At 41.2% G+C, this 27,655-nt stretch overlaps 2 protein-coding genes across 2 annotated transcripts; one reads left to right on the top strand and one right to left on the bottom strand.

The window, feature by feature from the left end:
- The first annotated feature begins 409 nt into the window (after window positions 1–409).
- On the top strand, window positions 410–16,670 carry eif1ad (eukaryotic translation initiation factor 1A domain containing). The gene is made up of 5 exons (XM_060928069.1): window positions 410–528; window positions 7,733–7,847; window positions 14,676–14,784; window positions 14,871–14,979; window positions 16,131–16,670. The coding sequence occupies exons 2-5, from the start codon at window positions 7,761–7,763 to the stop codon at window positions 16,363–16,365; spliced, it is 540 nt and encodes a 179-aa protein (XP_060784052.1). The 5' UTR covers window positions 410–528; window positions 7,733–7,760; the 3' UTR covers window positions 16,366–16,670.
- A 729-nt stretch (window positions 16,671–17,399) lies between these two features.
- Window positions 17,400–18,758, bottom strand: si:dkey-160o24.3 (N-acetyllactosaminide beta-1,3-N-acetylglucosaminyltransferase 2). Its single transcript, XM_060926734.1, has one exon. It carries the CDS (start codon window positions 18,756–18,758, stop codon window positions 17,400–17,402), a length of 1,359 nt encoding a protein of 452 aa, XP_060782717.1.
- Window positions 18,759–27,655: the final 8,897 nt, after the last annotated feature.

The raw sequence follows: 27,655 nt of genomic DNA, 5'->3' as shown, positions 1-27,655 counted from the left end.
GACTTCCGTAATTTCCTTAGGATGGATGCCCCATCCTTCGATGAATTATTGGACCTTGTCAAGCCATTGATATTGAAAGAAGACACTGTGATGCGTTCATCTATACCACCAAGTGAACGCTTGTCCATCAAGCCCCCCACGCACGCATCAATAATTTGACGACTCTTCAAAAAATATCAAAGTGATTTGATATGTCAAAATTTGGGTTCAAAATTTTGACATCAAATTTTTGACATCAAAACACCCTACACACGATCAAACTTTGTATCAAAATTTTGATATCAAAATTTTGACGACTTTTTTGAACGTGTATGGGGCCCTTAACAACCTGTACACGACTGCAGTGACTGTTTTCGACAGTATGACTACATTACCCACAATGCCGCACGTGTTCCAAGCGGAAGCCACAGGAAGTGAGTTCCACGTTCGCCGAAAGCGTTCAGCAGTTTCACAGCGTGTGGGAATTTATTTCCATGTACCAGAAAGCAACACACAGAATAAATTCAGGTTTTTATGAAGATTTTCTAGGTATGTACCTTTAACAAATGGCGACTTTTACATTGTTATTGTGTGTGAAAAACGGCTATTTTAGGCTTGTTAGCAGCTAACCGGCTAACAGAACAGCTCGACTCTGTAGCAAAGCTGATTACTGTCCTGCACACAGCAGTGTTCATCAGTCAGGCCAGAGACCCCTGCTGACTCTAAACTCTCATTCTTCATCATTAATACAGCTTCATTCTGTGAACTTTTATTGCACATTCAGGCTCACACTGTACAGCTTGGTTATTTATTTATTTATCTATCTAACATGTTCTCGTCTTCTTCTCACACATTCATCTCATGAGTCTTCATCTTCATCCTGTGACCAGTTTTTTGCTTATTCTGGGACACTGTACAGCTTGGACTTAAACAACCCATGCACATACATACCTCTTAAATATGTGGTGGTGGTGTGTTTGTTTTTTTAAGTTTGTATAACTTTAATTCTTCTTACAACCCCAATTCCAAAAAAGTTGGGACACACTGTAAACTGTAAATAAAAGGGACTCCCTAAAGTGAATGACGCATGAAATGGAATGACAGCTAGTGATTTGAACAATAAATGGTCCCTTGTCATTCAGATTCTTATAAATGGAATAACGATTGAAATGTAGGTGGAATGACATGCTTTCAGCTCATGAAATGGAATGACATTGTTTCTAATGGCCCTTTTCCACTACCCTTTTTCAGCTCGCTTCAGCTCACTTCAGCCCGACACGGCTCACGTTTCGACTACCAAAAACCAGCACGACTCAGCTCGCTTCAGCCCTGCTTAGCCCCTAAAACTTGCACCGTTTTGGAGTGGGGCTGAAGCGAGCCAAACCGTGCCGAGTGAGGCTGGGGGCGTGAGCAGACACTCCCCTGTGCACTGATTGGTGAGGAGGAGTGTCCTCACATGCCCACACACGCCCCGCGAGCACGCTGGGATCTGTAAACACCGCAAACCCGGAAGAAGAAGAATTACGAATTACGAGAATTATGAAGCCTTATGCGCCTCGCCTCATCTATACGCTCTTGCCAGTATCTGTTGGCGTTGTCGGTGACAACAAGCCACAGCACCAAGACCAGCAACACTAACGACTCCATGTCCTCCATGTTTATTGTTTACTATCCGGGGCGTGAGACTACCGCTTAAAAGCTCACTGATGTCACTGTTTGCGCTGCTTAACGACATCACGTGACGTCCACCCACTTTCGCTAACTCCACCCAATGTGTCCACCCACTTCCAGCCAGCACGGTTCAGCGCGATTGTAGTCGAAATGCAACTCCAAGAGCCCCGCTCAGCCCGACACGGCTCAGCCGCGTTTGTAGTGGAAAAGCGGCATAAGTGGAATGACATACTTTTAGGTTGTGTTATCAGTGATATCACCTTTTACAAATGGAATGACAGCGTTTCCAGGTGGAATGACGTCTCATCTCATTATCTCTAGCCACTTTATCCTTCTACAGGGTCACAGGCAAGCTGGAGCCTATCCCAGCTGACTACGGGCGAGAGGCGGGGTACACCCTGGACAAGTCGCCAGGTCATCACAGGGCTGACACATAGACACAGACAACCATTCACACTCACATTCACACCTACGGTCAATTTAGAGTCACCAGTTAACCTAACCTGCATGTCTTTGGACTGTGGGGGAAACCGGAGCACCCGGAGGAAACCCACACGGACACGGGGAGAACATGCAAACTCCGCACAGAAAGGCTCTCGCCGGCCACGGGGCTCGAACCCGGACCTTCTTGCTGTGAGGCGACAGCGCTAACCACTACACCACCGTGCCGCCTGTGGAATGACATACTTTGAGGCAATGTTATCAGTGATATCACCTATAACCTAACCCTAACCCTAGAAACAATGTCATTCCATTTGTTAATTTGATATCACTGATAACATTGCCTCAAAGTATGTCATTCCACCTAGAAACCTTATCATTCCATTTGTAAAAGGTGATATCACTGACAACATTAGCTCAAAGTAAGTCAATACATATAGAAACCCGGTCATTCCATTTGTAAAAGCTGATATCCCACCAAGCACCCACTTATCTTATCCTAGGGAGGTCTAAAACTAAAGATTTCAATCGGTATTCCATTTGTAAGAATCTGAATGACAAGGGACCATTTATTGTTCAAATTTACTACCTGTCATTCGTCATTCCATTTCATGCGTCATTCACTTTAGGGAGTCCTAAATAAGAACAATGTGATCATGTGCATTTAATTCAAAATAGTACAAAGGCAACATAACAGATCATCATCATCTTTTGGTTGCTCCCGATCTTTCGTCTCCATTGCTCCCTGTCTTCCGCATCCTTCTCTACCACTTTCATATCCTCTCTCACCACATCCATGTATCTCCTCTTTGGCCTTCCTCGTTTTCATGTGCCTGGCAGCTCCATCCTCAACATTCTCCTTCCAACATGCTCTGCATCTCTTCTCAGGATGTGCCCATTGGGAATTTGCTTAATTCCCAAGCTCTCCACATGTGCTGTCCCTCTGATGTGCTCGTTCCTTATCCTGTCCAACCTCCCATCGCAAACCTTAACATCCTCAACTCCGCCACCTCCAACTTTGCCTCCTGTCTCTTCGTTAAGGGTACGGTCTCCAATCCATACCGTACATCATAGCTGGTCTCACTACTGTCTTATACATCTTACCTTTCACTTTGGATTAGATTCTCATCTCATCTCATTATCTCTAGCCGCTTTATCCTGTTCTACAGGGTCGCAGGCAAGCTGGAGTCTATCCCAGCTGACTACGGGCGAAAGGCGGGGTACACCCTGGACAAGTCGCCAGGTCATCACAGGGCTGACACAGACACAGACAACCATTCACATTCACACCTACGGTCAATTTAGAGTCACCAGTTAACCTAACCTGCATGTCTTTGGACTGTGGGGGAAACCGGAGCACCCGGAGGAAACCCACGCGGACATGGGGAGAACATGCAAACTCCGCACAGAAAGGCTCTCGCCGGCCACGGGGCTCGAACCCGGACCTTCTTGCTGTGAGGCGACAGCGCTAACCACTACACCACCGTGCCGCCCTTGGATTAGAGTCAACGTTTGATTTTTCTTTTTTTTTTAAATAAATATAATGTTCATTTTTGAATTTGGTGTCAGCAAGACGTTTCAGAAAAGTTGGGACAGCAGCATGTTTACCACTGTGTTGCATCACCTTTACTTTTAACAACACTCTGCAGTGTTTTCCCCAGAAAAAAATTAAAGCCCTAAATTCTGGCATGATAATGCACAGACAATTGAGCGCCAGTGGCGTTAAGCAAAACTAGGGGGGTCTGGGGGCATGATCCACTGGAAAATGTTTTGAAAATAGATGCTCTCAGGTGCATTTTCAGGGTCTCTGAGAGGTTTTAGATACATGATTATAGGATAGATTTTACCAGTGTTTCAATGATTTCTGACCTAAATAGGATTAATGTATACACATTTGAAATTTCATCTTAAAGTGCATATCACGGGTAAATTCAGGAGCAAGATCAATGTAATTCTATTTTATATGAAACTTTGGTCAAATATCTGTCACATTTTGTGCAATTTTTTTACCTTGCGCAATACCAGAAAAATTCAGTTGAAATCAAGCCATTTGAGGCGAATTGGTCCGCCTCTGAAAAAACTTGGCATTTGAATTTCCCGGCAAACATTGATTTTCCTGACGTTGCGTGCGGGACGCCTCCTTCTGAATCCTGCGTCAGCACTGCTTTGTTTATAAGAAAACGACCTGGTGGTTTTCTGCAAATTTCTTCAACATTATCACATAATTATTAAAATGATTAACAGATGTATCGTAGGAGGGTGTAGCAACACCAATCATGATGGGATTAGTACTCATCGTTTTCCAAAAGACCGGACAATGAGAGAGAAATGGGAGCGCTTGGTCTACACAGGCTGTGCACTGAAACCGTGCAAAGCTTGCGCAGCCTGCTGGCGCTTCCGCAGGTGACGTCACAAATCTGGCTCCAGACTCCCTTGGGATTTTTCCAGATGCGTTTTTTATTTTTTTCTGCTGTAGACAGATGGCCTTGTGCAAAATTACTCTTCTGGATGAGTGTGTAAAGGGACATACTTTCACATAAAAAAAACCCCATGAAATTGGTCCAGAATATGCACTTAACAGTTCAACATGCAAGTTGAACTGTTTTGTTATAGATTGAAAATCTACAGGGATTCCTTAATTATCTATGATCGAGTAGTGTTGTAACAAAAATGTGCATGAAAATATGAACAGTGGTTTGCCCCATCTTATGCAAGCCAATGAAGAGAATCAATCATCATGACCTCCTGTTGATCACAAAGGGATCTGAACCTAAGAACTGCCATCTTAAAATAAGTTGCTGTATTACTATAAGTGTAATGATTTAGAATGTTTCTGATGCAATTACCATAATTATGTATAACTAAAGATACACTGAAAAGAAAAGTAAGGCAACTGCATATTATAAAGTTTAAATTTTGGTACTTTATTAAATGGACTAGATTAAGATTAAAACATATTTAAAGGAAAAGAAAACTTAATTCATACATTTAAGTTTGCAGAAAGATTATGTACTTATAAACACATTCATGAATGATAATAGACTAGGTCAAACTTTTGTGATTAAAATCAGTCAGCTTTGTCCGTCTGGTGGGGGACATCAGCAGCAGACAATGAGATCGCTTATCATGAATCGGAAACTTCCGGGATGTTTTGCTATTTTTATTGGATGGTTTGAACACATGATCTTGACATAGCCAACAGATTTGTTTGTTTACATCATACCATGCGGACATATTACTTTGACAGAATCAACACAAACATTGGAAAAAAGACTGCTTGTTTAACACAAATATCAATCGATATGTAAATGGATCTGTTATTTGCTCTCCTATGTATGTAGTTACTTGTGGGTAGAAAATTTAACGTATCTGTATAAATCTAAGCGTATCGGATTTTAACTAAAGCGACTAAGCGTATCGGCAGGCAGAGCAAGCGTATCTGGCCCAATATGCTAAAACGCTTTGGGGAAAACCATGCTCTGTAAACATTTGGGAACTGAGATGATCAATTGCTGTAGTTTTGAAAGAGAAACGTTGTCCCATTTTTGCCTGATATACAGGCAAAGAAGTAACGGCACGTTTGGGATTTGGAGCAGCAGTAATGTCAAAGTTAAATACCATATGGAAGAATAGAGGGATTAGCATAGCAACAAAATGCAGATTGGTAAAGGCACTTGTCTGGCCGGTGGCAACATATGGTTATGAAGCTTGGGTAATCAGGAAGAATGAAGAGAAGAGAATCGATGCGTTCGAAATGAGGTGCCTGAGAAGAATGATGAGACTACCATGGACAGCAAAGAAAACAAACGAAAATGTTTTACAAGAGGCTAAAGTTGATAGTCAACTGCTGGAAATGGTTAAAAGAAGGAAACTAAGTTACTACGGTCATGTCTCGAGACAGTCGGAGTCATTAGAGAAGGACATTCTATTCGGCCTTCTCAATGGAAAAAGAGGAAGACCAAGAAGAAGATGGATGGATGACATCGTCACGTGGACAGCGCTGTCGGCGCCAGATGCATATAGAGCGACGAAAAATAGAACAGCTTGGAAGCAAATCGTGGACACTGCAGCCCACCGTCGGAACAATGATATGGGCCAATGATAATGATACAGTTCAACAGTCTGGGGTCTCCTTTGTCATATTTTGTGCTTCATAACGTGCTAAATGTTTTAAATGGGAGACGGGTCTGGACTGCAGGCAGGCCAGTTTAGCACCCAGACTCTTACTACAGAGCCATGCAGTTTTCATATGTTCTGAAAACAATTGTCTTGCTGAAAGAAGGAAGGCCTTCCCTGAAAAAGATTTTGTCTGGATGGCAGCATATTGCTCTGAAACATGTATACGAGGGTAAGACAAAAAGTTCTAAGACAGATGTTATAAATTCAAAAAAGGAATACAAAGAAGGAATTCTGTGATGGAAACATCGCTTGCAGAAGCGTTTAGACTTAAATGGAGGATATGTAGAGAAATAGCTTTGTTGTTTCCAGAAATAAAGATTTTTTCCCATTTATCTTAGAACTTTTTGACTTACCCTCATATATCATTCAACATTAATGCTGCATTCCCAGATGTACAAGTTACCCATGTCATGTGCACTAATGCAACCTCATACCATCACAGATGCTGGCTTTTGAACTGTGCACTGATAACAAGCCGGATGGTCCTTCTCCTCTTTAGCTTGGAGGACGTGGTGTCCATGATTTCTAAAAAGAATTCTACTTTAGATTCGTCAGACCTTGGGACAATTTTCCATTTCGCCTCAGTCCATCGTAAATGAGCTCGGGCCCTGAGAAGGTGGCGGTGTTTCTGGATATTGTTTCTATCTGGTTTTAACTTGCATTTGTGGATGCAGTAATGAACTGTTTTCACAGACGATGGTTTTCTGAAGTGTTCCTGAGCCCATACAGTGATTTCCACTACAGACACGTGTCTGCTTTTAATGCAGTGTCTCCTGAGGGACTGAAGATCACAGGCATCCAATGTCAGTTTTCAGCCTTGTCTCTGGCATACAGAGATTTCTCCAGATTCTCTGAATCTTTTAATGATATTATGTACCATAGATGATGTGATCCCCAAATTCTTTGCAATTTTACATTGAGGAACGTCATTCTTAAAATTGCTGCACTGTTTTCCCACAGTCTTTCACAGAGCGGTGAACCCCTCCCCATTTTTACTTCTGACAGACTCCACCTCTCTGGGATGCTCTTTTTATATTTAATCATGTTACTGACCTGTTGCTAATTAACCAAATTAGTCCCCCCATTACACAACTTTTTCAGTCTTTTGTTGCCCCATTCCAGCTTTTCTGAAATGTGTTGCTGACATCAAATTCAAAAAGAGCAAATATTTAAAAAATAAATAGATAAATTCTCAGCTTCAACATTTGATATGCTGTCTTTGTACCATTTTCAGTGAAATACAGGGTTTCCATGTTTTGCAAATCTTCACATTCTGTTTTTGTGTTTTACACCGTGTCCCAGCATTTTTTGGGGATTGGGGTTGTATTTTTTTTGTATTTATATAAACAAGCACCAATCACCAAAGCTAATTTCTTGTATGTGAGAATGTACTTGGCAGTAAATTCTGATAGATTTGCTAGAAAGATGCAACATTTTTGTCTAATCCATACTATATTTATAGATAAGGAGGATTTCAGATATCACCAACGATGTCCAAAGCAACCAAGTGTAAGCATGTTTTCAAGGAAGTCATGGAGGACTACATCACACCTAATGAGAAACAGCGGATTATGAGGGTGAGTTCAGTGCAGTTCAGTTATAACTGTATAGTGTTAGCAATAGTAATCATACGTTGGCTCTGTTCTAGGCCAAGAGCATTTTTCCTTATATATGCTGTCATTTATAAAACATAGTCGTCCATTATTTTACTGCTGACACACAACTATATGTATAACATCTACCAAGCTAGATGAATTTAATATAGCAGTTTAATTTTAGGTTTGAAGAGTGTGTTAAGAACACTGAACAGTAGATGGTGAATGACTTTACCCTGCTAGCATTGTGTAACTGTTCATTCAGGTTTGGTGTTTACAGGAGTGGTTTTTAATCCCACTCCAGCTTGCTCCCAAAAGAGATTTGACCAGTCCCTCCCAATCCTGCAGTTATTGTTTTTATTATTCAAGTGCATTATTTGTAATGAAATTAGTTGGGTCTGCTTCCCAAAATATGAACAAATTAAACATTTTTTAACCTGAAGCACAAAACACCTTGCCCGCTATTATTAGAGGTCTGCACAGGACAGAATTTTCAGTCCCGCTCCTGCATTGTGCAGTCCCGCTCCCGCCAAGAATTATGATTTTCAGTCCCGCTCCCGCATTGTGCAGTCCCGCTCCCGCCAAGAATTATGATTTTCAGTCCCGCTCCCGCCCGCAAAGTCGTGAGAACGACTTCCAAATGTCTGATTTCAGGACTCTTGACTTTTTAACGGTAAATGTACCTCTTTTTAAAGCAGCACTTACTTCTGAAGCACTGTGAGCTTCACTAGAGGAGCTCTGCTCTTCTGCCATGATCGGAGATCTCAAACACGGAAGAGCAGAAAGGAATCGGAAACGTACGCGAGATTAGACCACATCCGCAAATTTAGGCATCTTAAAATGTTTTTATTAATGCCAAATAAAATATCCAGCACAAATTATATATGATAGACATTAAAATAAAATTTATAAATTATTAATTTAACACATTTTTAGTTAGCGGGACTGCAGCTTATCACCTCTCCTGCCCGCTCCCGCATTGTACACTCCCCCTCCCGCTCGCAATGAGCTTTCAAAATTTGTCCCGCGCCGCACTGCTTTGTGTTGGGTCCCGTGGGTCCCACGGGACTCCCGCGGGAGTGCAGGGCACTACGCTATATAAACAAGAGAGGTGGAGAGAGCGGCCAGACTTTTCCTGGTATCTAAACACTGCTCACGTTGTAAAGGAGGCTCAACAAGGCTACAAACACAGCATCTCCTGCTCGTTTTCTACAGGATCAATATATGTATGGTTTGCTAGCTGCTGACTAGAGAGAACAGTAACAGGCCGTGTTGTAGTCGAGTCACTAAGGCCAAGTTTACATTAGACCGTATCTGTCTCGTTTTCTTCGCGGATGCACTGTCCGTTTACATTAAAACACCTGGAAACGCCGGGAAACGGGAATCCGCCAGGGTCCACGTATTCAATCCAGATCGTGTCTGGTCCGGTGCTGTGTAAACATTGAGAATACGCAGATACGCTGTGCTGAGCTCTAGCTGGCGTCGTCACTGGACAACGTCACTGTGACATCCACCTTCCTGATTCGCTGGCGTTGGTCATGTGACGCGACTGCTGAAAAACGGCGCGGACTTCCGCCTTGTATCACCTTTCATTAAAGAGTATAAAAGTATGAAAATACTGTAAATACTGATGCAAATACTGCCCATTGTGTAGTTATGATTGTCTTTAGGCTTGCCATCCTTCCACTTGCAAGTGGTAAGTGACGCGCATGCCCGACATGCACTGAGATCACACACACAGCGGCTCAGTCCCAAATCACTGCTCGTGCACTTCACTCGTGTGCTCTGTGAGCTGCGCAGGGCCGGAGTGCGCACCCTCCAGAGGGCACTCGCTGTTCAGGGCGGAGTGATTTGGAGCGCAAGATGCCTGCGGAGCCGAGCGTATCCGTGTATTGGTGTTGCTGTGTGCACGCGAATCGTGTATTGGCGTTGCTGTGTGCACACTAATCGTTTTAAAAACGTTAATCTGATGATCCGCTGATACGGTCTAATGTAAACCCCACCTAAACCTCGAGTCCCCAGTGTTCAAGTCCAAGTCATAAAAGAAAATTTCGAGTCGAGTCCACAACCAAGACTCCAACCGCACCATTTGACGGTGGCTGTTGCTACCTTTATGTGAAACCGTCTCTGCTGCTGTGTTGGACGAACGTTACTGCTTGACTGCCCCATTTTAGTTAATAGGCTACAGATAAAAAGCTTGTTCATCGCTCAGCAAGCCCCACTTTCAACAGAGCAATGAACATAGCCTGTCCCTTATTTCTCTGGATGGAGTCTTGCCAAATGACGATTGAAGTTCAAGTTTGTCCCTGTTGTCTCCTCGATAGTTCTTCTACATATGGAACACACAGCAGGGCATTTTTTTCCCCACTGCACGAGAAGTCTGTATAAGCAAAACGGACAATCCTAGGGACGTTCTCTCCAGGCATTTCAGCACCATTAACGTTAGTTTGTTCCTGAACATGACGTATGAACAGGTGAACGTGCATTCTCTTGCACGAAATTAGTATAAAAATTAATGTGGATGTAAATATCTTATTCCAAATTATTATGGCATGTTACAAAAAATAAAGAAAAAATCCGAGTCCTTGTCTCCAATTTACGAATCCAGATGCTGTTAATGCACGAGTCGGACTCGAGTGTGAGTCTTGGAGTTGAGTACTACAAGCCTGGTAACAGGTAGTCAAGAGCAAAAAAAAAAATCTCAATCACCAGACAGGTTTATCTGGTTCTGCTGTCACACCAACCCCCCCCCTGAAAAATACTGCTAATCATCCATGCAGTAGGACTCGGAGAACCTGATACCCTGGTCCCATTCTCATTCTTTACTTCACACGACATTTGACAGTGATGTAGCATCTTGTGCACAACAGTATTTGCATTAATCCATCATCTTGCACAGTGTACTCTATGGGATGCTGTTAATTTGTACTGACACATCCTCCTACACACTTGCATTGTACACAACATGCAAATACAGTATTACAGATATCAGTACTGTATTACAGACATCACTATAATTGCACTACCTCATTCTCATACCACTCCAATAAGACTATACTTACACACTTTTTTGTACTATAGAATGTATTACTAAATTGAATTGCCTGTGCAAAGGCAATAAAAAATAGTATCTTAAAATGAATAAACAGGTTGTTTAGCACAACATACAGTGGTGCTTGAATGTTTGTGAACCCTTTAGAGTTTTCTATATTTCTGCATAAATATGACCTAAAACATCAGATTGTCACACAAGTCCTAAAAGTAGATAAAGAGAACCCAGTTAAACAAATGAGACAAAAATATTATACTTGGTCATTTATTTATTGAGGAAATGATCCAATATTAAGGCGGCACGGTGGTGTAGTGGTTAGCGCTGTTGCCTCACAGCAAGAAGGTCCGGGTTCGAGCCCCGTGGCCGGCGAGGGCCTTTCTGTGCGGAGTTTGCATGTTCTCCCCGTGTCCGCATGTGTTTCCTCCGGGTGCTCCGATTTCCCCCACAGTCCAAAGACATGCAGGTTAGGTTAACTGGTGACTCTAAATTGACCGTAGGTGTGAATGTGAGTGTGAATGGTTGTCTGTGTCTATGTGTCAGCCCTGTGATGACCTGGCGACTTGTCCAGGGTGTACCCCGCCTTTCGCCCGTAGTCAGCTGGGATAGGCTCCAGCTTGCCTGCGACCCTGTAGAAGGATAAAGTGGCTAGAGATGAGAATGAGATCCAATATTACATATGTATGAGTGGCAAAAGTATGTGAACCTCGAGGATTAGCAGTTAATTTGAAGGTGAAATTAGAGTCAGATGTTTTCAATCAGGTGTGAGTGGGCACCCTGTTTTATTTAAAGAACAGGGATCTATCAAAGTCTGATCTTCACAACACATGTTTGTGGAAGTGTATCATGGCACAAACAAAGGAGATTTCTGAGGACCTCAGAAAAAGCGTTGTTGATGCTCATCAGGCTGGAAAAGGTTACAAAACCATCTCTAAAGAGTTTGGACTCCACCAATCCACAGTCAGACAGATTGTGTACAAATGGAGGAAATTCAAGACCATTGTTACCCTCCCCAGGAGTGGTCGACCAACAAAGATCACTCCAAGAGCAAGGCGTGTAATAGTCGGCGAGGTCACAAAGGACCCCAGGGTAACTTCTAAGCAACTGAAGGCCTCTCTCACATTGGCTAATGTTCATGAGTCCACCATCAGGAGAACACTGAACAACAATGGTGTGCATGGCAGGGTTGCAAGGAGAAAGCCACTGCTCTCCAAAAAGAACATTGTTGCTCATCTGCAGTTTGCTAAAGATCACATGGACAAGCCAGAAGGCTATTGGAAAAATGTTTTGTGGACAGATAAGACCAATATAGAACTTTTTGGTTTAAATGAGAAGCGTTATGTTCGGAGAAAGGAAAACACTGCATTCCAGCATAAGAACCTTATCCCATCTGTGAAACATGGTGGTGGTAGTGTCATGGTTTGGGCCTGTTTTGCTGCATCTGGGCCAGGACAGCTTGCCATCATTGATGGAACAATGAATTCTGAATTATACCAGCGAATTCTAAAGGAAAATGCCAGGACATCTGTCCATGAACTGAATCTCAAGAGAAGGTGGGTCATGCAGCAAGACAACGACCCTAAGCACACAAGTGGTTCTACCAAAGAATGGTTAAAGAAGAATAAAGTTAATGTTTTGGAATGGCCAAGTCAAAGTCCTGACCTTAATCCAATGGAAATAATGTGGAAGGACCTGAAGCGAACAGTTCATGTGAGGAAACCCACCAACATCCCAGAGTTGAAGCTGTTCTGTACGGAGGAATGGGCTAAAATTCCTCCAAGCCGGTGTGCAGGACTGATCAACAGTTACCGCAAACGTTTAGTTGCAGTTATTGCTGCACAAGGGGGTCACACCAGATACTGAAAGCAAAGGTTCACATACTTTTGCCACTCACAGATATGTAATATTGGATCATTTTCCTCAATACATAAATTACCAAGTATAATATTTTTGTTTCATTTGTGTAACTGGGTTCTCTTTATCTACTTTTAGGACTTGTGTGCAAATCTGATGTTTCAGGTCATATTTATGCAGAAATATAGAAAATTCTAAAGGGTTCACAAACTTTCAAGCACCACTGTAAGCAACCTGCAGCATACAAGGCTCTCCCATGTTCATGAATGTGGCTTTTTCTTGTCCGGCAGCTTTATGGGTCGTTCTTCGGTAGCGGAATTACATTCACAGCAAAATGTAGTAACTTTTTTTAGTTGCAGTACCTCAAGATAGTGGTATTTAAATAAAAATTTAACACTGTATGGGGCATCTTTGGACCCTAAAAAAAGCATAGAAAAATTGGCTGTTTAACTCTGAATGTAAAATCTTTTACGATTAGTAAAAATTCAGTAACAGAATTATATCAGAAATAAACTGAACTTTTATTTCTTAAAATTCAAACCAAGATTTCTCTGAAGCGACAATCGCTATAATTGGGGTGATGGTTTTCGGTACATTTTGCCTTGGATTCCATACTTTAGTGAGATCGCAGAGCTGACAAGTTAAGGCCATCTTAATAATTTCATAATTTTGGCTTCTCTGCTGAAGAATTGCCCTTATATAACCACCTGCACCCATTGGCAAGAAAGCTTTTATATTAAAGGGGAACTGAAGGCAAATTTATCAAAATTCTATTTCTCATTTTATTAAATATAGGAATGCATTTTTGATAGCGATTTTTGTCACTGCTCTAGCAAGTTTTGAATGTTTTGAAATATGCTATGTAATATGTCCATATGTCAAAGCAATGGCCGTAAACGAGATTCATTGAGACCTGTGCGAGACATCGTAAGACGGAAGTAAAACGTACCGCGGCAATCAAAGTGACCAACATCTGCGAACGTTGTCAAAAGACGCGCAAGCCCTCTTTTGATTGCTGATGTAATCAAGCCAAAAGTTTTGTTTTGACAGCAATCAGGAAAGTTTGAAAAATGTAGGCAGTAATCGTCATTTAAACTCGTTTTTGTGCAATATTTCGTTTGAAAAACAGTTTTCAAAATGGCGGCGCTGACACTTGATGTTTGAAAGTCTTGCACAAGTCTCGTGAAGATCATGCGGATAAGCGATGCCTGCCGTGGACCAAACGAACTAAATTCAACATGGCTAAAAACCGAATAGGCCGATAAGTATCATATTTAATTGCAATTAGTTGCCAATACGAGTCACAATATAAGGTTACTAAAACCGAAAACGTAATTGAATAACACGTTAATTAAGAAATAAAGCAAGTTTAAAATTGACTTCGGTTCTTATTTAAAAAAAAAGATAAAAATCCAGTTTTTTGCCCAGAAGTCCATAGACATTGGCATGATAGACAACATAAAGGAGCAGCTTAACCTTTGACAATTTGACAAAGGATTAACACTGGAGAGTCCTTTCATAACATTTGCAATAAATGTCTCCTTACACAAAGCTTCAGCATAACAATGCTTAAACATTATTAGTTTATTACAAGGTTTAGATCGAGTTGAGTTTTCTTTTGAGACAAGACGTATTAGAATGAGCACATCAATATAAACCTGTTATTTAAATTAGTCACCACTACTGTCAGAGTTGCTGTTTTAGGAAATTGATCAATACCTTTTGACCAATCAGTTTTAAAAAAAATTCAGCAGCACCATGGGATAAACTATATATCATGCCATACTTTTGTTGTCAGCTCCATTATAGTTGGATGCTTGAATTTTGTATTATAATGGCATATAATATCAGGCGCGCTGTAAAGGTGAGAGTTATCCTGGACTAGTGAATGTTTCTGTATTTTCCAGATTATAGGAACCAATGGCAATAACCTCCATGAGGCCGTGACTGAGAACGGGGAGAGATTTCTGCTCAGCATGCCCAGAAAGTTCCGCAAGAACATCTGGATCAAAAGAGGTTTGCTTAAACCTGGCTTTATAATGGTTTCTAGATTTGGAATACCCTCGATCGTTACTTCACCACTGTTATTTGCTTTTTGGCAGGTGATTTTGTGATCATAGATCCTATTGATGAAGGTGACAAGGTGAAAGGAGAGATCAGCTTCATTCTGTATAGGGACCATATTCACTACTTGAGGAAACTTGGCATCTGGTGAGAACAAATACACACAAACACACACACACACACACACACTATTATATTGTATATAAAAATACACAGGGCTTTCCCCAAAGTGCGGATATGCAGTGCACTGCCGTGCAACATCGGCACCACGCGGTCACTTGCACACCAAAAAAGAAAAATCAATACCATTGCATTGTTCAATTTGAGTGTTTTCTGCACTTAAATATCTCCTATTCCCCTCTGAAAATGAGTAATAACTATAGAAAATAGGAAGATATTGTAATATATAGGTCTAGACTATCCCAGTACAGGTTTTGCTGCGTGCACTGACTCCTATTGATAACCATACATAAAACCACATTCTAGGCGCTGGTCGCTAGGTGGCATTGTTGCATGATTTGACCTTGATTCTGTTTCTGGCAATATACTGCAGGCTTCTGTGTGCCCCTTTTGCCTGGTGGGTCTGTAGTTGACAGGTATATTGCTAATATTCTAATTTCAGCTGCTGTCTTATTCAATATTATGCATTTTTTGTTGTGCAATAAAATTATTTCTTTGAATTGACACTTCAGTGTTTTCATCTCAAATCTAATTTTGCCCCTTGCATACTTGACAAGGTAAAAAAAAAAAAAAAAAAAACAGCAAATGCAATAATGTTGAATTGTGCCTAAATCAGCCCTAGATGCCACCAGAATGCACGATTTGAAGTCTCCAGTTTCAAAAATTTTCTGGGGAACATGCCGCCTCCACGCCAGGCTCTGCAACAGTAGCACCGCTTTGGTCCCCCCCCCCCCCCCCCCCGGGGAAAGCCCTGATTTTATTTATATATAACAAACCACACACACACACCATTTTGGAGATGCTCAGACCCAGTCATCCAGCCCTCACAATCTGGCCCTTGTCAAAATCACTCATATCCTTACGCCCATTTTTCCTGCTTCCAACACAACTTCAAGAACTGACTGTTGTCTTGCTGCCTAATCTATCCCACCCCTTGACAGGTGCCATTGTAATGAGAATCAATGTTATTCACATCACCCGTCAGTGGTCATAATGTTATGGCTGATCAGTGTATATCTATAAATAAATGGGATTGTAGAATTAACATTGGGGTTTATGTATACGTTATTTGCCATAAAGTGTTTTAGCAATGTATTCAATAGGGAACTTTCACACAGGCCTAAAGGATTCGAGACAGATGGTGTAAGAGAGCAGGTGCAGGAAGAAGCACAGAAACATGATACTAAAAGTAAAGAACAAGATGAAGAGGACGAGTGCGACAACAGTGACTCTGAGGATGAAAGGGACCTTTTTGTAAACACAAACCGAGCCACTGTGCAGTACAGCGAGAGTGATGAAGACTCAGATGAAGAGGAGGAGAACGAAGATGAGGAAGGTGCAGAGAACTTTTAGTGAAGCCTGCATGTCGGATCCTGTGATGACTTTTACAGAAATTGCAAGAGTTTAGTTCCTTCTTCTGTTTTTGAAGTCACTGGTATCTATAGAACTACCATAATGAATTGAACCACAAGGTATGGAAATGCATTAAACATGTTAGATGCAGATTAAAAATTATCAGTCGTAGACCATCAGCTGATTTTGAAATTTGAACGAGGTTTACTTGTAATCCATGTAAAAAACAAACAAAAAAGATTTCCTTCTATGCATACGATTGTATATTTCAAGATGATCCAGTGGTTTTTTTTGTATCATAATTTATGTACATATGGCAATAAACTTATTTTAAACCTGTGTTTCCCTCTTGCATAAAAATCCAATTTGCATTTGCTTCAGGTATTTATTTGGGAAAAAAAATGTCCTGGCTTTGAAAGCAAGCTGTCAGAACACTAACAGTAATCACAATTTATTTATTTTAATGAAATGCTATAAAAACATACTTTTTTTTTTTAATACATAAATGGGACCACAGGTATAATTCTGATCATGGAATTCTAATAAAGTACATAGCTTATTTAAGCCAACATTTTTCAAAGTATACATGAAAAGCATTCAGTCAAATGGAGACATTTACAAAGATACACAAAGGAAGTTAATATAAGTGTCATTATCAGATAGTTTTCCCTTCATAACATGCACACCCAGTCTTTAGACCTCTCTACAGAGCATTGTCTTGGTGTCACTGACTATGCACTGATATCAATTACGTATGAAAAAGCGTTCTTGTTATACTTTATGAATACTTATACTCGAGTGTACACTATTTTAAGTTTCTGGAGTTGGAGTTCAGATTTCTTGATATTCAAGCTCGTGCTACAGATTCATTAATATTTGTAGCGAGGTGTGTTTGCAGCACTCAGGAACATAGGCATGGGACAAATTTCTCTTTTCAAAACCTGTTAAACCACAAATGACTTTGCAGGGTTTCGCCAACAGTCAGTGGTCTTTTCCCAGGTCAGTCAGGTTATTCTTGTCTGACACAAGCAGGTTCATTCAGAAAGCCATCTCTTACTGCGTTTCTCTCTAAGGGTTGCGTTTCGACATTCGGCGCTTGGCACCAAGGTCTCCATCCACAAGTTTAACATTTCTTTGGGACTGCGTTTGTGGACCAGCAGAATGGTATGGTGGGCACAGGGCTCCTTTGCGTCTGCAGCTTTAAAATCAAAAGTAAGGAAGGCTGGGTGGTCAATGGGGGTGACCCCCAGCCTTTGAAGGCACATCCCCAGGTAAACATCATCAATAGGAAACAGATGAACTCTCCTGGATACCTGGAGAAGCCTGGGAACCAGAGCACCAGAGTAGACTACCCCTCCTCCACCTGGATATGTTGGATACATGCCCTCATAGAAACTTTCAGGGATGAAATACTTGTTGGTTTCTGAGCGCCGAGGGATCGCAGAGGTGATAATGTCCCCAATAACAAAGTCATCCATTTTCTTGGCATACCCATGTCTTTTTAAGTGAAGCTTTTCCTGATTCTCCAAGTAGTCCAGGAGAGCGGGCGTCCTCACAAAGACATCGTCATCACCCTTTAACACAAAGCGGGCATTCTGGCAGTGCTTGGAGAACCAATCCCAGAACAGTATGTCCTTCAGCGTCAGGTTAAAGAAAGTGTCCATGAAGTCCCACATTATAATGTCATTATACATTTCACTCTCTTTTTCAATATCTTTACTAAGGGCTTCATCAATCTTGCCCAAGAGAAAAACCCTGTGCACTCGTCCTCCTTTCCCCACCTGCCCCTTCAGCAGGCCTGAATACCCCCATGTCATCCTGATGGCTTGGCGGTTCCTAAAGTTAGGCACCTGTGACTTAATAGCCAGCAGCAACTTTGGAGCCTCTGCCATTTTGGCACACAATCCTGGCTGGTCAATGAGCAGTGGGTAGTCTCTACAGTGCATAGAATTGATAAACCTCTGTATATGAATTGGCAGAGTGACATAATCTGACATTCTCCACATCCTTTTATAGTTTGGAAAAGATCCATTTTGGTTCAGTGATGTGATGTTATCTTTACGGGAACCGTTTCCTGAGGCTTGAAGGATGGGGTTATGCTGGCGGTCCATGACATGTTGGATCAGATTCCAAAATGCTGTTTTGTTCAGGTCCTGTCTCCAAAAGGGCTGAGCTGGATAGGAGGCCAGTATACTGGAATTAGTGGTCCCTGTGGCTACAAAGTGTCTGTCTAGCAGGTTAGAGGTGATAATTTGCCCATCAGATGGGTAGGTGGGAGCCATGGCTAAACATAAAGCCAATGTTATGTAGAGGAAAAGGCATCCAAGGAGTATACATGGCGTACATATGCACAGTAGGATCCGGCGGCGATATCTCCACAGACAACTGGCCATCGCCTTGAGCAACATGAAAGAAAGAAATAATTACAAACTGTTCCTTTTCAATGTAAAGATTAAGGCATTGTTTCTGAAACCAGTCCTCGAGGAACTGGTTTGGGAAACAATGCCAAGGCTGCTTCACAGTTTCACTCACTCCCAGCCCCCAAAACATTGTTCTTGATTGGGAAAAAAGAAGGAGGAAGCCTTTATTTTTGTCACATGTACACTCAAGCACAGCGAAATTCCTCATTTGCATTTAACTCCTCTGAAGCAGTGAATACATGAACATGTGAGCGCGCACACATACCCAGAGCAGGGGGCAGCTATACTACAGTACCCAGGGAGCAAGTGGGGGTTAGGTGCCTTGCTCAAGAGCACTTCAGCCATTCCTGCTGGTCCAGGGAATTGAACCAGTGATCTTTTAGTCCCAAAGCTGCTTCTCTAACCTTTAGACCACAGTGTCCCCAAAACAAAGTGTGGTTACTTGGGGAGCCCATGTGTAGAAACACTAGGTTAAAGCTCATCACAGAGAAAGTGGGCAAAATATGGGCAAATTAATGATTTGGTTCTGTTTATTAGAATCAGAAAACAGATTTAAATCTAGCATGGCATAATAATCTAGCATGAGGACACAACAGGGGTGCTGTTAGAGGAGGGGAAGTTAGGACAATTCTAAGGGCCCAGCATTGACAGAGGGTCCTCAGAGGACAATACTAACATTATTACCATGTGTAAGTTCATTATCTCTCTAGCCGCTTTATCCTTCTACAGGGTCGCAGGCAAGCTGGAGCCTATCCCAGCTGACTACGGGCGAAAGGCGGGGTACACCCTGGACAAGTCGCCAGGTCATCGCAGGGCTGACACATAGACACAGACAACCATTCACATTCACACCTACGGTCAATTTAGAGTCACCAGTTAACCTAACCTGCATGTCTTTGGAGTGTGGGGGAAACCGGAGCACCCGGAGGAAACCCACGCGGACACGGGGAGAACATGCAAACTCCACACAGAAAGGCCCTCGCTGGCCCCGGGGCTCGAACCCAGGACCTTGCTGTGAGGCGACAGCGCTAACCACTACACCACCGTGCCGCCCCCATGTGTAAGTTAAATTAATTAAAAAATTTTGTATAATTTTGTCTCTTAGAATGCGCAAATACAACAACCTTCTGATTTGGTTTTCCATTTTCTGCAAAATTATTAGAATACATAGTCTTTATATTTCACCCCTCTCATGGCACAATCTTGCATAGGCAGAGCCAGAGCGTGACACCGTGTTAGGTTTGTTGCTTTCCAATCCAGCACTAATGTTAGCTGTGCACAGTAGAAGCAGAATTGATGGTGAACCATCAGTAGATTAACATCATGAAGTCGGGTTACCAGAAACATAAAAGGGAGGGATAACAATATATTCTTTCAAAGGGCCCAAAATTTCTAGCGGCGCCCCTGGGAGACAACATAGCTCACACTATCAACAGAAACATAATAGTTCTCAAAACGGGGACTGTGAACCCCCAGGGATCTATGAAGCATAGCCAGGCGGACTGTTATTCTTTTTCATGTTGTTCCAATAGTGGAACTACAAGTCACCATTATCAAGGTTATTATACACTCATTCACAATAATAGGAACACTTGTAGACCTGCTGATTCATGCAATTATCCAATCACAGCCAATTATGCAGCAGCACAATGCATAAAATCATGCAAATCAAGAGATTCCGTTATTGCTCACACCAAACGTCAGAATGGGGAAAATTTCTGATCTCGCCGACTTTGTGGCATGGTTATTGGTACCAGACGGGTTGGTTTGAGTATTCCAGAAAATGCTGATCTCCTGGAATTTCCATACACAACAGTCGCTATAGGAAAAAGACCAGGCAATGTTTTCTCCATCTTCAACTGCCCTATTTTGGAGATCCTGTGCCCATTTGTGTGTGTTGTGCATTCTGAGAGGCTTTTCGGCTCATCACGGTTGTTGGATTTACCGTAGACTTCCTGTCTGCTCTCATCAACAGGGCAGAACTGCAACTTACTGGATTTCTGTTTTTAAAAAATCATGCTGTGTAAATTCTACTAACTTGTGCATCCATGTCACAGATGATCAGCACAGGTTATCTGAATTCTGATGGTCCAATAGAAACATTAAGTGAAGCTCTTGTGCTGTATCAGCACAAAGAGCTGGAACCAAATTCCTTGTGTGTGTGAACATACTTGGCCAATAAATATGATTCTGATTATGGATTGTGCTGCTGCGTGTGTGTACATTATTGAGTTGCTATAGTAATTAACCCGTGACTGATTACATGAACTGAATTGGTTTAATCCAAACCTCAACTCAACAAGCAGGTCTGTCAACAACCAATGTCAAACAGAACCTAATGTTTCTGGGGTGGGTTTTTTTTTTTTTTTGAGCATTTGCAAAAATAATACTAAATTTAACCAAGTATAAAATATACTACAATTTGGATTTTAGCCACATATTTATATAAATTTAATGTAGTACAGAACTTAAAACCATGTAAGTAATTTGCTTTTTTATTTGTATTTTTTGTAGGGAAAAAAACCCACGTTTGTCATGTTTACTGAATAATTTCTTTGCCATATTGCAGTTATACAGTTAGAGATCCCTGCCTCCAAAATGTTTGAGAATCACAATGAATATTATAGGCTGATAAACTTTTTTTTTCCTCCCAATGTTTTGTAATTCCTTTAAATTTACAAGTAAAATATTACAATCCCTAAACGCTGACTAGTAAGTAAACAGATACATACCGAGTGTTAATCTGCTTCACCACAAACAGTCCTCTGGCAAAACTCACGTCGTCTCGGGTTATAAATTCCTTGCCAGCATTGTCATTAAATTTAAATAATAATAATTATTAAAAAAAATTACTATATTTCGAAAATGAAACAAATAATGAAAATAAATTAAATAATACCCAAGTGAATTTTATACGCCCTTTATGATGATGACGTCAACAATCAGCGCGCGACCCTCCCGTGTGCACACCTGTGAAGAATGAAACGCGCGCGGCCGAAAATCCTGACCAGTTAAAACCGGAAAAGACGCTTTGAGTGTCGTAAAACACCCGGACCTGCTTCCCTGAAGACCAATAAAACATCAAAACTTCATTAAAAAAAAAAAAAAAACACTTTAAAAATTGCTTTAAAACCCCTCTTTAATTAAAAACTTTAACTATAAAATTATTTAAACACACACACACACACACACATATACATATATATATATATATATATATATATATATATATATATATATATATACAGTACCAGTCAAAAGTTTGGAAACACCTTCAAATTCGATGTTTTTTTTTTTTCCCTACATTGTAGAACAATACTGAACTCATCAAAACTATGAAATAACATATGGAATTATATGGTAAACAAAAAAGTGTTAAAAAACAACATGTTTCATCTTTTAGATTCTTCAAAGTCATCACTATTTACCTTGATAACAGCTTTGCACACTATTGGCATCATCTGAACCAGCTTCATGAGGTAGTCACCTGGAATGCTTCTCAATTAACAGGTGTGTCTTGTCAAAAATGGAACTTCTTGCCTTCTTAATGCATTTGACACCATCAACCAGTAAAGAGTAAAGAATAAAAATACAGTAAAATAGCCCTGTGGGCGGGGTGGCACGGTGGTGTAGTGTTTAGCGCTGTCGCCTCACAGCAAGAAGGTCCGGGTTCGAGCCCCGTGGCCGGCGAGGGCCTTTCTGTGTGGAGTTTGCATGTTCTCCCCGTGTCCGCGTGGGTTTCCTCCGGGTGCTCCGGTTTCCCCCACAGTCCAAAGACATGCAGGTTAGGTTAACTGGTGACTCTAAATTGAGCGTAGGTGTGAATGTGAGTGTGAATGGTTGTCTGTGTCTATGTGTCAGCCCTGTGATGACCTGGCGACTTGTCCAGGGTGTACCCCGCCTTTCGCCTGTAGTCAGCTGGGATAGGCTCCAGCTTCCCTGCGACCCTGTAGAACAGGATAAAGCGGCTACAGATAATGAGATTAGATAAGCCCTGTGGGCGGCAAGGTGGTGTAGTGGTTAGCACCGTCGCCTCACAGCAAGAAGGTCCGGGTTTGAGCCCCATGGCCGGCGAGGGCCTTTCTGTGTGGAGTTTGCATGGTGTCCGCGTGGGTTTCCTCCACAGTCCAAAGTCATGCAGGTTAGGTTAACTGGTGACTCTAAATTGACCGTGAGTGTGAATGGTTGTCTGTGTCTATGTGTCAGCCCTGTGATGACCTGGCAACTTGTCCAGGGTGTACCCCGCCTTTCACCCGTAGTCAGCTGGGATAGGCTCCAGCTTGCCTGCAACCCTGTAGAACAGGATAACGCGGCTAGAGATAATGAGATGAGATGAGTAAATAGCCCTGTTCGACAACCATAGTAATCCATATTATGTCAAGAACCACTCAACTACGGTAAGTAAAGAGAAATAACAGCCATTACTTTAAGACACGAAGTGTCTTTTAGTTAATTAAAATAAAGAAAAAACATTGAATTTGAAGGTGTTTCCAAGCTTTTGACTGGTATTGTATATATGTGAGAAGGAGAGAGAGTATAGACACTGACAGGTTTGTGTCCTTTTTTCCCCTACTAGAGCAGTGGCTACAATTATCGACACCTTAACGAGCTTTTGCCCGTTGCAAAAGTAGAAAAGACTTTCAACACATAAATTGTGCATGAATAATTACTCAAACTTCCACTGGAAAAAAAGCAGTTGATTCCCGATTACTTAGCGTATCAGATCACGTGACACCGTTTCATAATTATCAACACCTTTGTCCACAGTTATCAACACGTTCCACAATTAGGGTAGTATCTCACTGGGCTGCGACAGCCCGCGACTAGTTGGAGACACAACAATTGCGATAAAATATGCAAATTAGCAACAATTTTCACTTGGAGTCACATTGAATTGATATTCGCATATTTTAACATAATTGTTGTGTCTCCAACTAGTCGCAGGCTGTCGTAGCCTGGCTTTCTCTCGGTAGGCAGGGAAGGAGAGGAAGCCTCATGGAAACTGACTTGAGAAGGGTTCGCGACGACTTTGCGACACTGGCGACGCATTTGCGGCTATTTTGAGAGAAATTTTGTTGCACGAATTTTTTGAACATGTTCAAAATTTTAGCGATTAAGGAGCGACACTTTGCGACTCATGCGAGGAAATTGAGAAGCCCCGCGAATGTTTCAAGACACTTTTGAAACTCTCTCGCGAATGACGTTCGCAATTTGTTGCAAGCTGTCGCAGCCCAGTGAGATACTGGCTTTATCGACACCTTTGTCCACAATTATTGACACCTTGGTCCACAGTTATCGACACTGTTCCACAATTATTGACATCCAGATGATTATTTATTTTTAAAAAAATCAGTATGTGGTATTAAGTTAAAAAAACAAAGTTTTAAATTAAATTGTGCATGAATAATTACTCAAACTTACAGTGGGGAAAAAATGAGTTAATTCCTGATTACTTAGTGTATCAGTTCACGTGACGCTGTTCCACAATTATCGACATCTTTGTCCACAGTTATCAACACCGTTCCACAATTATCAACACCTTTGTCCACAGTTATCGACACCATTCCACAATTATTGACATCCAGATGATTATTTAGTTTTAAAAAAATCAGTATGTGGTATTAAGTAAAAAAACAACAACAAAGTTTTAAATTAAATTGTGCATGAATAATTACTCAGACTTCCACTGGAAAAAAAACAAGTTGATTCCCGATTACTTAGCGTATCAGCTCACACATGACACCGTTCCACAATTATCGACACCTTTGTCCACAGTTATCAACACCGTTCCACAATTATCGACATCCAGATGATTATTTATTTAGAAAAAAAATCAGCATGTGGTATTACGTTAACAAAACAAAGTTTTGAAATTTTAAATTTTCTTTTACATAGACTTATATTTAGTACAAAATATCTTTTATAGAAATGTATCGATGTCGGTGCTTACGTACTAAATGAGGAAGTAATTCTAATGTTTGTAAACAAATGAACTGATAATGTTTAACCTGTGTCAGAAAATCTTTGTTCCACTTTCTACCCACTTTAAGTATTTTCGGAAATCACATTTTGTTAATCATTCATTGTTGTTTGTATTAATTTTTAGTTTTTTAGTTTACCAATAAATGCCATTTACATCTTCAATTTGAAAAAGAATGAGAAACTTTGTCGCACTGATCACAGATAAATTCTACATTTTCAACCTCATCTTGAGTAAGGCCAGCAAAGGCGACTGGATTGAACACACAAGAAATGTGGTACCAGGCATCTACTTCAACAATGTTACACAAAGATCGATCCATAACAGTTGTAAATGTCACTTAAATCCACAGGGTGTCGATAACGGTGGACACCGGTGAAAGTGATCACTATTATTGACACCTCACATGACTTCTCAAATGTGCGTTTAGATACAAAATGGCTACTGTCAAATGAAAGAGTAAGAACCAAAGTAGGTTTCGACAAGGATATCATGAAATATCGGTGAATTTGGTAAGTAAAAACATGTCCATGAACTTTCCATCATGCTTACCTGTGATGATCACGTCTGGGTTTTCCTCAAATTGCTGATCGTGCTAAAAAGATCGGGGGGGGGGGGTCCTTCCGGTTGATTAATTAACAAACTGTTATAACTAAAACTTACCTTTGTAAAATTGTTTTTTATTGGTAAATCTGAAAAGGTGTCAATAATTGTAGCCGCTGTTCTAGATTGGAAAATTTTACACACAGGCCAATACCTAATAGTTTCCAATAATAGACTGTCTGTACAGTTATAAACTAACAGTGATAATGTATTGTTTGATTAACTTTAGCAACACTGTTGCTAACCAAATTATTATTATTTTTTTAAAAATCATGACCTGATCAATTGTTCTTTAGCTTAATTACTGTTTACAGACGCTGCTCTCCATTCAAAAGGAAAAAAAAAATCCCTGGCCTCATAAAAGAAGGTTTAGACATACAGTGTCTTGCAAAAGTATTCATCCCCCTTGGTGTTTGTCCCATTTTGTTGTATTACAAACTGGAATTAAAATGGATTACTGGGGGATTAGCACCATTTGATTTACACAACATGCCTACAACTTTAAAGGTGCAAATGGTTGTTTTATTGTGACACAAACAATAATTAAGATGAAAAAACAGAAATCTGGAGTGTGCATAGGTATTCACCCCTTTTGTACGAAACCCCTAAATAAGAGCTGGTCCAATCAATTCACTTCATAAGTCACATAATGAGTTGATTAAGATCCACCTGTGTGCAATCAAAGTGTCACATGATCTGTCACATGATGTCTGTATAAATCAACCTGTTCTGGAAGGACCCTGACTCTGCAACACTACTAAGCAAGCAACATGAAAACCAAGGAGCACTCCAAACAGGTCCAAGACCAAGTTGTGAAGAAGTATAGATCAGGGTTGGGTTATAAAAAATATCCCAAACTATCCCAGGGAGCACCATTAAATCCATTATAGCAAAATGGAAAGAATATGGCACCACTACAAACCTGACAAGAGAAGGCTGCCCACCAAAACTCACAGACCGGGCAAGGAGGGCATTAATCAGAGATGCAACAAAGACACCAAAGATATCACTGAAGGAGCTGCAAAGATCCACAGTGGAGATTGGAGTATCTGTCCATCAAAAAGTCCCATATATGTTTTTCGTACGTATGTTGGGGAGTGCCTCTTAGAGAGCACACTCTGTCTAGGCTGTCGGCATGGTGAGGTAGGGTGGCCAGTTCCTTTCCTCACCGCCTTTAACTTCCCCAGTGTTTCCACCAGGTCCCCATTCACTGCTGGGTGGACAGGAGGCGAGCCCCAGATCACCATCCGAGGCTCGAACCGGGGACCGTTCAATTAGTGGTCTAGCGCTCTAACCACTTGGCCACTTCACCTCCATCTGTCCATAGGACCACTTTAAGCTGTACACTCCAAAGAGCAGGGTTTTATGGAAGAGTGGCCAGAAAAAAGCCATTGCTTAAGAAAACACATTTGGAGTTTGCCCAACAGCATGTAGCAGACTCCCCAAACACATGGAAGAAGATTCTCTGGGCAAATGAGATTAAAATTTATCTTTTTGGCCATCATGGGAAATGCCACGTGTGGCGCAAACCCAACACCCTGAGAACACCATTCCTCCAGTGAAGCATGGTAGTGGCAGCATCATGCTGTGGGGATATTTTTCATCTGTAGGGACAGGAAAGCTGGTCAGGACCGAAGGAAAGATGGATGGCACTAAATACAGGGCAATTCTGGAGGAAAACCTGTTAGAGTCAGCCAGAGGTTTGAGACTGGGACAAAGGTTCACATTCCAGCAGGACAAACACACTGATAAAGCTACACTGGAGTGGTTTAAAGGGAAACATTTAAATGTCTTGGAATGGCCTAGTCAAAGCCCAGCCCTCAATCCAATTGAGAATCTGTGGCATAACTTGAAGATTGCTGTACACCAACACAACCCATCTAACTTGAAGGAGTTGGAGCAGTTTTGCCTTGAGGAATGGGCAAAAATCCCAGTGGCTAGATGTGCTAAGCTAATAGACACATACCCCAAGAGACTTGCAGCTGTAACTGCAGCAAAAGGTGGCTCTACAAAGTATTGACTTTGGGGGGATTAATACCTATGCACACTCCAGATTTCAGGGGGTTCATCCTAATTATTGTGTCACGATAAAACAACAATTTTTACCTTTAAAGTGGTAGGCATGTTGTGTAAATCAAATGGTGCTAACCCTCCAAAAATCCATTTTAATTCCAGCTTGTAATGCAAAAAAAAAAAGAAAAAAAAGAGACAAACACCAAGGGGGATGAATACTTTTGCAAGACACTGTAGGCTACATTTAAACTTAAGTATTGATTAATTAATGAGA

The sequence above is a fragment of the Neoarius graeffei genome, chromosome 8 (assembly GCF_027579695.1).
Source record: "Neoarius graeffei isolate fNeoGra1 chromosome 8, fNeoGra1.pri, whole genome shotgun sequence".
In the NCBI taxonomy this organism is placed as follows: Eukaryota; Metazoa; Chordata; class Actinopteri; order Siluriformes; family Ariidae; genus Neoarius; species Neoarius graeffei.
Note: the sequence above shows the minus strand (reverse complement) of the source record. Positions and strands in the feature narration are given on the sequence as shown.